General features: G+C 45.1%; 1 protein-coding gene across 1 annotated transcript in view; it reads left to right on the forward strand.

The window, feature by feature from the left end:
• The window catches only part of ssp3 (short spindle 3), a 188,699-nt gene that overhangs the window by 55,801 nt on the left and 118,749 nt on the right, over positions 1-14,149 (forward strand). Inside the window, exon 22 of the mRNA XM_071595700.1 lies at positions 2,620-2,764. Coding sequence (XP_071451801.1) covers positions 2,620-2,764 — 145 coding nt within the window. The remainder of the gene's footprint in view (positions 1-2,619; positions 2,765-14,149) is intronic.

The following is a 14,149-nucleotide window of genomic DNA, read 5'->3' on the forward strand; positions in this document are numbered from 1 at the left end:
ATATATATACATGTGTATATACACACCCACACCATGTGGTTTGTGCATAGAGAAGCTCGCGAAGCGACATTTTACGTTTGCATGATGAGGTATGAAATAAGGGAACAGAAAAAATATCTATTTATGTATACTTGCATACCCACGTACATAGATAAAGAATGATGCATATTGTTCCCCCTGTCCTGCCCCTTCCTCAGGCGGGACTACTCCGAGGCCATTTCCCTCGCTCTCCTTTTGTTGAGCATTGCCTTTTCCGCTCGTGTCGTCCATCCGTTTTTTTTTAATTTCTCCTTAAACCACCTTCTCTTCGCAGCACAGTTGTCGTGAAAACATGCGCGAACCTCTCTATGTGTGTGTGTATATGGGGAGTTGGGCTAGTGTTGGAACTTTAGGGGGGCCACGTGAAGAGGGAAAAAATTAAAGTGATGCGCGAAGAATGGGGGCCGTAAGGATGGGAGCTGTAAGTGAATGAGTGGACTTGGGACAATCCTCCCTTGCCCCATCCCCTCCTCCGCAAGAACAGAGGAAGTTGGTTCGTGCCTTGCTCGTTTTTTCGTGCGCGCGTTGCTTTTTTTTAATTGCAAGCGTTCCTTTTCGCCCGGTTTTGCCTGGCAACCGGTAGGCGATGTTATTTTTCGAGCGTCTTTTGTTGTCCGCGTCCCAGACCGGTCGTGTCGACTTCGGAACATGGAGAACAAAAGCAAATGAGTGACTTGGTGTCGTGAATGGAATATAGAAAAAAATGAGAGTTAAGGTGTTCCTTGAATGTTCAACTGCTTCCTTCCTCTGCTTTATTTTTTTTTCTCGTTCCCCTTGTGCTTTTGGCGTTCATTTGCTAGTATTTCGCAAATATTATGATAGGAGGACAGGTTATAGAAAATTCCTCATTCCAATGGTCACTAAGTGGAATGACTCAAGGGTATACTCACTCTCTCAGGATTAGAATCCGCCGTTGGGAATACTCACAGGTCCAATATCGTCCTTCCGGCGGTTTTTAAATGTTTCGTCGAAACGGATTTTCGTTTTCGAATAAATGAAAAGTAAGTATGCGTATCACTCTGTTTTTACTTTTGTCATTTCTATCCAAATATTGAGCGACTGCAGTTTCCTCTCCTCTGCGACATATCTCTCTTGCAATATCTCTTTCACCTTACATCCCTCGTGCGACCTTACCATTTTCTCCTCTGTCGTGCTCCTAGAAAAAATGCAATTTTATCACAAGGTGTTCCGCGGTCTATCTGGATCCCCTTGTAGATATAATGCCCCGCATCTTCCTTTTTCTCTTCTTCCATACACTTTCGTATTCTTTCTCGTTTCCGACTTCATTTGATCATTTCTTCCATATGCGTCGCTCTCCAGCATCAGATCTCGGAGACGTACGACTCTTCTCCTCCAGCCTGCTTCTCCAATTGTTCACGTATCCGACCCTGCCGCTCTCCACACGAATGTTTTTATGTACTACATCCTTATATTATTGACGGTATCTTCCTTGGGCATATTACTTACCTCTTCGAGGTGAAAGACATCTTAGCTTAAGCTATTCCGTGCTTGGTGTCCGTCGGGCTTATTGCATCCCATTTCTCTCTGTTTCCGCGGTAATTAGATGGAAGATTTCCGATTTGTAGTTTCTCTCCTCGTTGCACTACATATGCCTCTCATCCGCACACTAGGTTTTTTTCCTAATAATTTTCATCAACCTCTCTTATTCTTCGTAAAAAGTTATTACGCAGTTTTAAGTGCTATAACGTGGGCATGCATTTAATAACTGCTGTTTGTTGGGAGAAGTAGTTTAACTTATGGGCATTAAAATTGTCTCCTATATATCAAGGAAAAATAATGCATCAGTTTTTTCTCTTTCTAAATTATGTAATGTATTGAATATGTTAAATTTTGTATTCCACATCATGATATTATTATCAGTTTTGATAAGTTATGCAAGTTTTTTCCTAAATCTTTCAATTATTTCTTTTATGCCACCGATTCATTAGATAGCATAAATAAATTTTCCATTATACCTAGAGTCATTTCTGCTAACAATTTGTCATTCCTAGTCCAGGAAAATTTAACAAAAATGTTATCACTCCCAAAAAATTCCTATAAATTGGCGATTCAGTGTTTTTTTAATTGTTAGGTTATCGTGACTGATTTCAAAGTTGAATATCAATGGTTTTACTTATTAGAATAAATAGAATTTTCCCTTTAAATCCTATCTCTACTATTCAAAAGCCTGTGTATGCAAAAAAAACTTTGATTTTTGCGAGTTGGTTAACCCGTGATGGGGGTTTAGGGGAAAGAGAACGGAGTCACTCTTTAGTAGTCAAACATCAAATGGAATATCTGTCGCTTATCTTTCAAGCCCTTTGCGCCATTAACTTTGCCTTACGTAATGATATCTTATCTGCAAGAAGAGACCATATGCTAATGTTAATGATGCAATTCCTTTTTAAAATTTAATTGTGGAACGCTCATTGTTTCACCGTTTCGTCATCGATCCAAAGAAATGCATTTTATTTCACGTGTGGTTTGTGCTTGATGGGGTTCATTCAGCTGGCTCCTTATTTGCTCAGCTTTCGCTCATGAATGCTCTCTCCTTTATTTCTTCCCCGCCTCACCCTCTAGGCGCCCTCATGAGGTTACTCTCCCTGGTACTTTCGTCTTTCGCCTCCTCCGAGACGCTGTCCATCCACAACAGAGACGGCAAGGGCGGCGATGGGCTGTCAGCGGGCGGCGCCGTCCAGGAACAGCGCATCCAAGACGTAATATGGTGAGTCTACCGCATGCTCCTCTTCTCTATAGTAACTTTAATTAATCTCGTCGCATGGCGTAACGGAATGCTTTAGTATTTGTATGAGTCTAAGATGTCGCTTAAATCCCATGTGGGCTCGTTACTTGTCGGTAACTGGAAGTTAGCAGTATTCCACCTGAGGAGAAGTGAAGGACAAAATTCATATCATCACATATTCATTCACTTCTAAGACGCATTAGAGGGCCCCTGTTATGGCAGCAAAGAGGAACGTTTAATATGTTTTCGTCGTGTAAGATGTTTGGAGTTTATCTTCATTCCTCTCAGCCGGTTTATTTACGCATTCTGCTCTTGTGGGTGTCCCTTATTGGGGCCGGTGAAATTGGACTGACTGAACGAGTCGGAATTGACGGCAAGCGTTAGGAATATCCGCACTAACGCTGGGCCACTGGGAGAAACCAGTTTCATTTTTGTGATAAGGATCGAAGCCATGCATTAAGAATAAAAACAATGTGCGTTGACTAACAAAATGGTGGATGTGAGTAATTGTATACGTGATACCGCCTCCGTATGCGGATATCAATACTATCAGTTAATACCGAGGCGTACTGAATGGAGTGCTGCTCATATTTAACATTCCGCTGGGCGATTTTTGCAATGAGGAATGTTCTCTTTAAAGTGGGAATACAGTCACGCCACACTTCGGCGTAAAGTTTTTTGAGAGAATCATTACCTCTGGGCCATTTTATTCTAATGATTAATGTAATTACAGTGGTATGTATCGTCGATGGACCTTCAGCCGAATTGAAAACTCACATAAGTGAAGTTGAGATTTTCTTGTTGAAAATTAAGTCCGCTTGAAACACTCCCTATGAATAGCGTAAGTAAAGAAATATTTACGTTAGTGAAATTCTATTGATTCATTCATGCTAGATTTTTTGTAGGAAATTAAGTAAATTGTCCCAAAAAAACACTGTTTCGGTGCTCGGTTAATTTTAATCTTACTTCTGGTTATTTTCTCCAGTTTCACCGTGTTGATTTAATTTAAATCTCTGTCTAATTTAAAGGTGAATTTTTGGTGTACGACAACAAAAAGAAATATCTTTTTATCGTGAAAAATATTTTTTTCCCATGGTGGATACGAGTGTACCTCGGTTCGATTGAATCAACTTTCTTTTTAGTTCAATCTATGAGATTTGTTGTGTCTTTGCCAAAATTTTTGAGCTCTCGTATGTTGTCGGTCATGAGCTATCCTGTACGAGCTAGAGCATAATCCTAATTTAGTTGGGAGAAAGGAAGTAAAAGTGATTCCTTTTGAAGTGAAGAGGAGCTATGAAATTTTTGCATGAACATATTTGCATCTGTTGATTATCCCACTTGCATGCATTCTCTATCAGCAAAATTTTAGACTCGTTGGCTACTTTACATTTTCACTGTCTCGCAAAGCTTTCTATATCTCAACAATTTATGAGGACATGATAAGGGCAAACCGCTCCAAACGCTATTTTATCTTTAAGTAAACTTTCGGGTGCACATGAAGATTAAATCCCAAGTTGTCCGGGATCCCAAGCGGGTGAAAGCTTGTTGACTCTTACGAAGTGGGTAGACCAGGATGAGTATAGGCACGAACAAACTGCCTACGTATGAAATTAATTCGTTTCTAGGCCATTCTTGCCGGCGTCGTATTTTAATAGTCGGGGTGATTAATCTTTTACGTTTGTCGACCGACAGTGCGTTGGGAGAACCTAGTGCCTCTCCGAGGCTACGAAAGCGGAATTGAAGACCCTTGCTCGGGGTTGCGGCGGGGTTGCTTAAATATTCCAAAAGTAATTTTCCCTCCGTAGGGAGCAGTATGCGTGGAAGGACGCCACGCCTCCCGGTGCAAAAGTTGCAGTCTTGCCCTGTAGGTGCATCGCGGTGGATTTGTACCTCGGCGCTCTCAGATTGGCACCCCTCGTCTCGGGTCTCGTTTTTCTTTGCATATTTGTTCCTGTCTTCGCGACACCCGACGCGGCATTTTCATATTTCTCTCTCTTTTCCTCATTCCCGTTGCGGAGAACCCTGGAAAAATGCTGTTTTTCCTCCCGTCCCTCCCTCACCGGCTCCTCGCACCAATTATGCATCCATACCTCCCTCTCTCTCTCTTCGGTTTATATTCTCCGTCTTTGTACGTATAGCTCTCTCTCTCTCTCTCTCTCTCGCTCTCGTTCCGCATGCCGTTAAGACGTTTTTATTGCATCACGTATTCAACGAGTCTCCTGTTTGGGAGCTCTCATTCCCTCACGGTCTCCCACCCACCCACATCCCCCTCCACCCTCTGCGTAACTTATTTTCGGGCCAACTGTCTCTCTCACCCGCCAGCCTCCTTGCATTTTAACTCCTCACTTTTCTTCCTCCCCCCTCCTCTCTGCCACCTCTGTTTTCTCCCTTTCTCCGTCCGCCTTCTCCTTCCTCCTGCAGCGCCATCTCCTCCCTCCTCGACTTCCTTCTCCCCATTCGACTAAATCCCCTTCAACAACGCCTCCCCTTCTTTCCCCTCTCGCCACTGCATCCTTCAAAACGCCGGCGTTCCCAGCACACTTCCCTAATATAATAATATGCTACGCCTTATACACCGGAACTCCAAAGGGGCTTCAAAAGTTGGGCCAGCAGCCCCTTCCCTCCCTCCCCTGTCTCCTCCGCATTCCTCCTACCTCACCTCCCCCTTCTCCTGTTATCCACCCGCTCACCCTACTATACCCCATCCCCTCTCACCCCCCTCGGGGAAGTTGCTACTTTTGAGATTTAATTGTGCCGTTAAAACTTCAAAAGCTGTGTCTGCCGACGGAGCATCTCCCTCTCCCTTTCCCGCTCTCCCCCTCCCCCCTTCTTCGTCTCCTTACCTCAACTCCCACCCCTCTCTCAATGTCTTTTCAGCGTAAGACACGCGATCTCCCCCACCGACACTACCTCCGCAGTTTCCTCCTCCACCTGCCCCGCCCTACCCCCGTGCCGCCCAACCCTTTCTTCTGCCCCTCCCCCCCGACTCCCTCTCCGCACCCTACATCGGGGGTGACTCGGCGGGAGAGTGGGGGGGCGGACGGACCTCCTCGACCTCCACGTGCGGTGACGTACCGCCCCTTTCCCTTCCCCCGCAAGCTTTTCCGACTCTCCTCCCGCACCATCCCCCCCTCCCCGAGTGTGAGGAGTTGGAGTCAACCCCTCGAGGCGGGGGGTGTGTGTGTGGGGTGGGGGGCAGGGTGCGGAGTGGAGAGAGGGGATGGTCACGAATCTAATATTCGTGCAACGCAGCATGAGTATGGAGTTGGTCGGCAGCCTTGCGCCTGGTGGAAAATGCTTATTAACGCCGCTGCCGTCGCCGTGATTCCGACCTCCCTTTCCGCTTTGACGCCTCCTCCTGCCCCCGTGGCTCCCCTCCACATGGCCGTATTCCCCCGCCCCGACCCCACCCACTCCCCCCAAGAGTGGAGACTCGCTACCGTGCTCTTTTGTTCATAAAGCCGCTTGCGTCACTCGCGGCATTGTTTGTGAGGGATATCACTTTTGGTTTTGCGACCTCTGCTTTCCGCTTTGGACCTGTCTGTTGTGTTCCATCTCGCGAGTGTATCATATTCCATTCTTTTCAAGGTCATGTCCGTCCCGGAAGTTCCTTCAATCAGCCTTAAAAATTAAATAAAAATCATCGGGCGTGATTTACCTTACCTGGAATTTTTTCCTCATGGAATGGAGTCGTATGTATTATTCAGCAGTTGATAAACTAAATTGTTGGATTATTGCCTAATGCCATTTGGGTTTAGAATTCAACTAATTTCTAGCCTATATTAAGCGTTTTTCAGCTGGTGGTCTCAGGCACGGGTATTTGGCGCTCCTCTTGTTAGTTGACTCTTTAAAAATTTCGTTTGATTGGGAAAATGACAGTATTTTAAGTGAATACATCAATTAGAGAAGTTCGAAGTTCTAAAAACTGGTAGGCGAGGAGCCATTTAAAATAGTCGAAACGTACAAGAGAAAAGAAGAGTAAAAAAATCTATTCGTTTGCGGAGTAATATTGGCATTCCGTTTTTTGCGAAAGATGGGTGTGTTGTAGCACGAGTTTTTTGTTTATTTGGCCGTAGCCCGGAGATCCAAGTACTTGAAGATATAATTTAATTGATGAAGATTAGGGATTGGGGTGCTTCAGCATTCAGATCAGCCTTTAGTTTTCTAACTTCCGTGTAGTTACTCATTAGTGACTACCATTAATATAGATTACATTTCATCATCGTGACTGTGTACTTGAGCGAGAAGATGAGCGTATAATTTTACTTGGAATTTCCCTGAATTCCATTTAACGTTGATTTAATTCAATTCGTTGTGGATTTATTTTTTGCCTGACCCTGAAAACATTTTCTTCAAACTAAAGAATGCCTTATGAAAAAGTTTTTTTATTCAACGTGCCGTAATCAAGGAAATAATTACGTAATTGGCAGAAGCAAGCATGACTAATGGCTCTTCGCTTCCCGCCGCCCCCTAGGCTCTTCCATAATTCGATTCCGTAGCCTGTCGGATTCTCTTTCCCTCCTCATCCCCTCTTCCGCGCCATATTCCCCCCTCCTCCCCGCACTTTTCTGTATCCTGCGACTTTTCTCCACCCGGAATAAATCGAGATATTCTACGTCCCCTTCCTTCTCTTCCCTTCTCTCTTTCCCTTTCTCTCTATCTCTAGTCTTTTCACTCTTTCATCTTCTCTCTATCCCTCCCCTTTTCTCTCTCTTTCTCCATTGAAAAGAAAATGCACATTGGCCAAGCCACCACGATGGCCGCCCATAATTCCTATCTCGAGCTTGCCTCTCCATTTTTCCTCCTCTCCATTCCTCACCCCACGTTCATTCTCGCTCTCCCCTCCCGCCCCGCCTCCCTTCCGCGTCTCTCCACCCACCACTCTCCTCCCGTTGCTCATTCATTCCTTTTTCTTTCATCCTCCTCCTCGCATCAGTTCTCTCTCAAGTCTACGCGGCCTTGTGAGGCAGTTGCCCCAGAGGGGTACTCCTCTTTCTTCCGCGGCTCTCTCATCAGTCATCCAATCTGGAAATCTTTCCTCGTTCTCAACTCTTTTCCGTGCTGAATTTTAGTTCTCCATTTCCTTTATTATTTCTTTTTGGCGATTCTCGTTTCTCGGGACTGTGCCGCCATTAGTTTCTAGCGGAAAAAAATGTTCACTCCCCCTTCTTCAGCCTGCTCGTTTTTTTCCTCCATATCCACCGCTTCTGTTCTTCCCGCCTACCCGCATCCTCCTCTACGCAGCCCCCCCTCCCCGCCGCCGCCGCATCCCCCCTCTCTCTCTCCCTTAGCCGTGTACCATGTTTCCTCAAGACGGCCTGCCATAATTACATCCCTCGCCTAATCAAGACACTCGGTGCCCGCCTTCCTTGCCACTCTCTCCGCGAGAGGGATGTTTTTTTCCTCAACCCCTCCCCCCTCCCCTCCCATTTTTTTATTCCTCCCCGGCGTCTCCCTCCCTCCCCCTTTTCTCCCGCATTACGCGACGGAGTGAAGTGAGAGGCTGTTGGGGTTGAGGGAGGGGGGGGTGGTTCGGTGGTGGCAAAGAGAGGGACGATGTTTCTTTGCCCGTTCTCCACCCTCCCTTCGGCTCCGCCCCCTTCAAAACCCGCTGTCTTAGCCCTTCTCGCCGTGCTCCCTCTCTCGCGTCTTAATCTCGTGGAGGATCTCGTTCTTCATTCCTTTTTTTGTGCGTTCTAACCTCCGGGTTGTGCGGCTCGTTTGTCATGGAGCGATTCGCCCGCTAGATAATCGGTTCTAGTTGCTGAGGGCCGTGGTCCAACGGCCCTGGAGTATGAATGCGTAAGACTCCTTTTTGCCTATAGTTTTGTCAGTCTCATCAGTTTAAAACGTATCAGCATGGGCGAAATAAATATGAGAGAACTCTATGAACCGTCTTTGTATATTTAAAAAAATCACGATAGTGAAGAAATCCTTGTACTTGAAGAAAGCATCAAATGGTATTTGCGCTTTTTTAAGTGTCAGTTGGTATATATGTTTTGAAGGTTTGAAAATTGCCATGGGGAAAGTATATTCTGTGATGAATAATAATAACTGAATGATTGGATGGTTTTGGCCGTCAAAACTGATGATGGACGTAAGTATTCTTCCTGGCAGTGTTACGTAATCACCGTTGTAAGTATGTTCCCAGACGTAGAACCACAACGAACCATCTCTTCTATCTCAATAGATACAAGATCGGAGAATTTTAGTTTATATATTAACTCGTTTCTATTCAGTGAATATTAATTAGTACTGTATTATTATAGGTACGGTGCCCACCGATATAAGACCTCATTTCATGGGATAATGACCGAATGAAAACCGTATTTGATATCTTATGGGCGCATGAGCGCATGAGTATTTTAGCCTTCTGCCATTTGCTTGTCGACATTTTTCCCACCTTAGAGATCATTTTTATTTTCAAAGTGGCAGTAATAAATAGTTTAGATCCGATTTTACAACCAAATTGAAGGTATTTTAGAGGCGAATCTGTTTTGTCACTGCATAATGAACTTATGTACCTTAATAATAAGCATCTTCAAATATTTATGCTGTGTCTTCTCATTCCCTTGGCGAGTACATGTATGTTTTGAAATATTAACTTCCCTTTCTGCTATATTTTGCATAGGGTTCTTACTAAACGCTGCGGACTGCAGGAAAAATGGATATTTTTAAATATTCTTTCGTTCATGTTCACCTTCGGGAGTCATAATAGACAATGCAATTGATTCGTTGAGTAACGAGATGGGAGGAGGCTTGATTTCCATGCCGGGCGTGGATACCTTTATCTTGTAAAAGATTTTATTGCGTGAAGATGATTGTGCCGTATAACCCTAGATCACTTGAAAAAAACAAATAAATGCAACTCAGCTTCAAAATAAAATCTCTCCGTAATCGAAGGTAGCAATATCATTAAAAGAAAAAGAAGAAAACCCTGACAATAAGAACAACAAAACCCGGAAAAAAAGAAGAAATAAGAAAAATACTACCCCAGGATAATCAGAGAGGCCATTGAAATCGTTAAAAGGCCAGAAAATTTTAACAGAGAGGATGGATATCCACTCCACAGTGCGTGGAAAAGAATTATTCCGCGCAAATATGAGGACGTTCCCTGATTGGCCCAGAAATTTCCCGGTATTGGCGCCGGATTTTCCCTATATAAGACGGGGCAACAAGCTTCTTTTCATCCTTGACCTGAGGACGCCAGCAGGATAGCTGGCGAAACTGTTTTGCATTTAAACGACATACGCGGACGCAGCCCGAAAAGATGTGGAAATCACCTACTCATTGCCGCGGAAACCTGCGAACCAACAGCAATATCATTGTTTGAGTTGCACGTACGTCACACTTCCCCCATAGCAGAGTCATAAAACATCCTGAACTAGCTCCTCATCCACGGGAAGATTTAGCTGCCGTGGAGGTCACACCCTTGGATTATTTCGCCGGCAGGAAAGGGAAGTGCCTTTTCCAAAGCGTTCACTTCATCCTTTGTTCTTCCCAATACTCCCTCTTCTCGATATCCGTAGCTCATCCCCGCCAAATATTCATTGTCTGGGGTGCTATTTGATCCCCCACACCTAATTAATTTCTTTCCAAACGTGTTCCATATCTTGATCCTTGTTTTATTGGATCAATCAGTGCAGTAACTGTTATTGAGAGAGGAATTTAACTTTACACACTATGCCAAGGCATGAGAAAGGGGTAGTAGTAAAATTTACATAAGCGAAAAATCGTGCTAAAATAATAAAGAGGCATAGACTAAAATATGTAGAGCGCTTCTAGAATTCAAAGCGTTAACACACCTTTAGTATGTTGAGCGTATGCAAAACCTTGGTTCTCCGAAAATTCATCTTGTTGATATGTGCGCATGAATTTTATTCTCTCGTTTGAATGCAGTCGAGATGAGTTCAGGTAAGTCCTCATCGTAATGCTTCGACATTTTTTTGGAGAAAATTTCCTTATGTAACTTTCCCTCCAGTTGTGCGATTGAGTGGAAAGACTTCATCGTAAAGAAAATCGTGCTCGTCTGCGGATGTTTTCAAAGATGTATCATGCGTCAGTGTGGGTGGCTTACGATTTGTGTTCCTGTCTCAGGCGAACTGTTTTTAAGTCTTGTTGTGCGCGAAGTTTTGAGCCCCTCGTGGCGGCGGTAAATCTTGACCGAGCACGGGCGTTAATTTCTTGCGCGATCCCCTCCCCTTCTTTCCACTCAAAAAGCGAGCACAAAGGGTAGAAACGGGAGCCTTGATATTCCCCTCAACCCCTTCCACTCCCCACCACCACCTCAACCTTTCACCCTGCCCAACTCCTCTCGAAATTCCGCGCGAATGCGCCATCTCCTCTTGCTTTCCGTCTCGCCATCTTTACTTTATTTTGCTCTCCGTCCTCCCCCAGGTTTTGTCTCGCATTAACTTATAATCCCCGTCTTTTCCCCACGTCATCCACTGCGGGATGCCGGGGAATTACATCTCTAAGGAGTTTTTGCTTCCTCTCCCGCGAGGAATTTTTCATTCGAACCGCGCGAGACATGGCGGGTGTGTTGGGGGGGGGGAGTGCGGATGGGGGTGGAGGGGGGAAGGGGTGTGGCAAGGGAATGGGGGTGGAGGTTGGCGGAGAAAATGCGTGTGTATATGGGTGTGTGTGAGAGAGAGGGGAGCGGGGAGGGGCCTCAGAAGGATGTGAAGGAGGAGGAGGAGTAAGAAGTAAGATGCCCCTTGAGTATCGCCCTTGCTGCTGCGAAGTCGGCACTCCATCATCTCCCAAGGAAATGGAATTACAACTCCCGTCTTTCAATCTAAATCAAAACTTCTGTGGAGCTTCGACCAAATTACTTTTGCCTTGCAGTCGGTTTCCTTGCCTCCTTTCCCCCCTCCTCCTTCCTTTTCTTCCCTTCATTCCTCCTCCCTGCCGCGACCCTGCCCCTCCCAACCCCCACCCCAACCACCCACTTCGCCACTCCTTCCGATTCCGACCACCGCCCACCGCCTCTCCCCTTTCCCCGCTCTCCAACCCCTCCCCTTCTTCCTCCTCCCTGCCCCGGAGAAATTAAAAGGAACAGCCCTCGCATTTGCTCTGCAAATATTCCGCCTTCAACTTCGCTCTCCAACCTCTCCCCGCTCTCTCCCTCTCCTCCTCCCGCTAACCTCCTCCGGAGCCTCCGCCCTCTCCTCCACCCCTCGCGAGCCTCACCCCCCTCCGCACACGATTCTGTTTTTACACCCACCCATCCCTGCCGTAACACCCCTCTCTTTCCTCTCCTGTCTCTTCCTCCCCTCTGTGTGTTTTTTTCTCTCTTTCTCTCTCCTTCCACTCCCCCATTGCCTTCAACACCCCTTCCCCCCGCCATCTTTCGCCACCCGACCCACCTATCCACCCGCCACCGTCTCCAACGTCGTATTCCAAGAAGCTCTCCCCACGCCTCCCTCGCCCTTCCCTCTTCCCTCTCCCGACTCCTTCAAAATCCTCCTTTGCAGAATTTGCCGTTGTACAAATTGCCACTTTTTTTCTAACCCTCCCTCCCCCCGCAACATCCCCCCCCCGCCACCCCCCACCGCCAGCCCTGTTTTCCGAACCTCATTCTCTCGCCCGCCCGCCCTCTCCGTCCCCCCTTCTCTCTTGTCTCTTAACTCGTCACCCCTCTTCCGCCCCCACCCAAAATAAACCTCCCCCTCCCTCCTTTTTCTTTAAACTGAGATTTACTCCCACCACTTGCTCTTATTTTTCTCCCTCTTGCTTCCTTTTTTTATTCATCTCGAGCATCTCTCTCCTCACCCTCTCGCTACCCCCCCCTCCCTCCGAGTTCTCTTCCACCCCTTTTCCCTCCAACCCTTACCTCGCCCGGATGCTGGGGCTGGTTTTTATTCTCTTTGGCCCGCGTGATTTTTTTGGTGGGAATTAACCCCGGGCATTCTTTTTCGTTCGAATTTTTCGATTCGGGTCTACATCCTCCGTCTTGTTCTCCCTCACGCACTCTGGCGTCCACGTTCTTCATTGCCGCATTCCCAAAAAATATTTTTCTGAGATGATTTAAAAATGTTGGTTAAAATGGTGGGGAGTTGACGTTGGATATTTATTTCTCCTGCTCCTCATTTCTTTTGTGTTAGCATGCTGCGTTGCCATAATCATTAAGCAAGCAACTTTTTCGAACGTTTTGATGCTTCGCTGCAGTATGGTGGTAATGGTGGGGGAAGGCTCACCTCCGTCTTCACGTGCTCTTTGCATTTAGGTTCTTCATTGTTTGCCCGATTATTATTTTTGTCATGTTTACTGCTTCATGATAGTAATGGGGAAGGCAGAGAGTTGAATTGTTTTTAATAATTGATCCAAGGTTAGGGTCTAGCAAATGTTTTGTACATTTTCTCCTAATTTTATTCGCTAAGATAATTTGGTTTGAATTCAGATAGTTTAGTTTCTCATTTCTACAGGTTTCTTTGGTTTCTTATTGACTTATATTGGAAGTCTTCTCTCAGTTGGACATTATGTTTAAACATAATCAAGGGAATCGTCTTCATTACATGTTCAATGTCAGTCTGATGATTCTTCCGATCGTCAGCTTTTTTATCCTTGTGATTCTTATTAATTCTCTATCATATTTTACTTTAGACTCTTTTCCTGTTTCTGATTACGCAAAAGTGATAAACATTAGGACAGTTGATACTTTTTTCATTTCATAATATAAATTAATTGATGATATTCATAGTCAGCCTTACTTTTTGGTCAGTAGGTCTTTTTATCGTTTTTCGGCAAATGCATATGAAATGTCTGTTTGTCTTAACAGTTTTCATTTGCACATGACGGCGCATCAAGTCTCGTTGTGTTGCCTCCCGCGAAATGTTGAGAATCATATTTTATTCATGCTCCTCGTGCTGCCGTTCGCTCGAATTTTTTTCCTTGCTCGGGAAAATGCAAACAAGGACGAATTTAATGCCATTTCACTTCTATATTTATTATTTCGTGACCAAGGCTTCGTGTAACCACAGTGATATGCCGGGAAAATATAAATATATATTTGCCACCCTCTCAGATGTCTCTTTTCTGACCTGCCACTCTTATTTGCCGGAAAACTAGCCCGTTTAGTGAAAGATTCACCCACTTCTCGCAATCTGCATCGTGGAACTGAAAAAAATCTGCCTTTGGGCTAGGGATTTCTAGCACACAAACAAATGCACATGCAAGTCGGGTTTTTTAATACGTACTTTTTTTAAATTAAATATTCATAGGGTGAATAAGTGGGTCGTTCAGTTAGTCATAACGGTAAAAAAGAAAAACATTATTTTTTTCAACTTAATCTCCTTTTGGCCCGAAACAATTTTCCTAGTGTTTCTCCTACTTTTGTAAGCCGTCCAAAAAGTAGAATTTCGCCAG

This window comes from Hetaerina americana, unplaced genomic scaffold (assembly GCF_022747635.1).
Source record: "Hetaerina americana unplaced genomic scaffold, ioHetAmer1.1.p SCAF_1, whole genome shotgun sequence".
Taxonomy (NCBI): domain Eukaryota; kingdom Metazoa; phylum Arthropoda; class Insecta; order Odonata; family Calopterygidae; genus Hetaerina; species Hetaerina americana.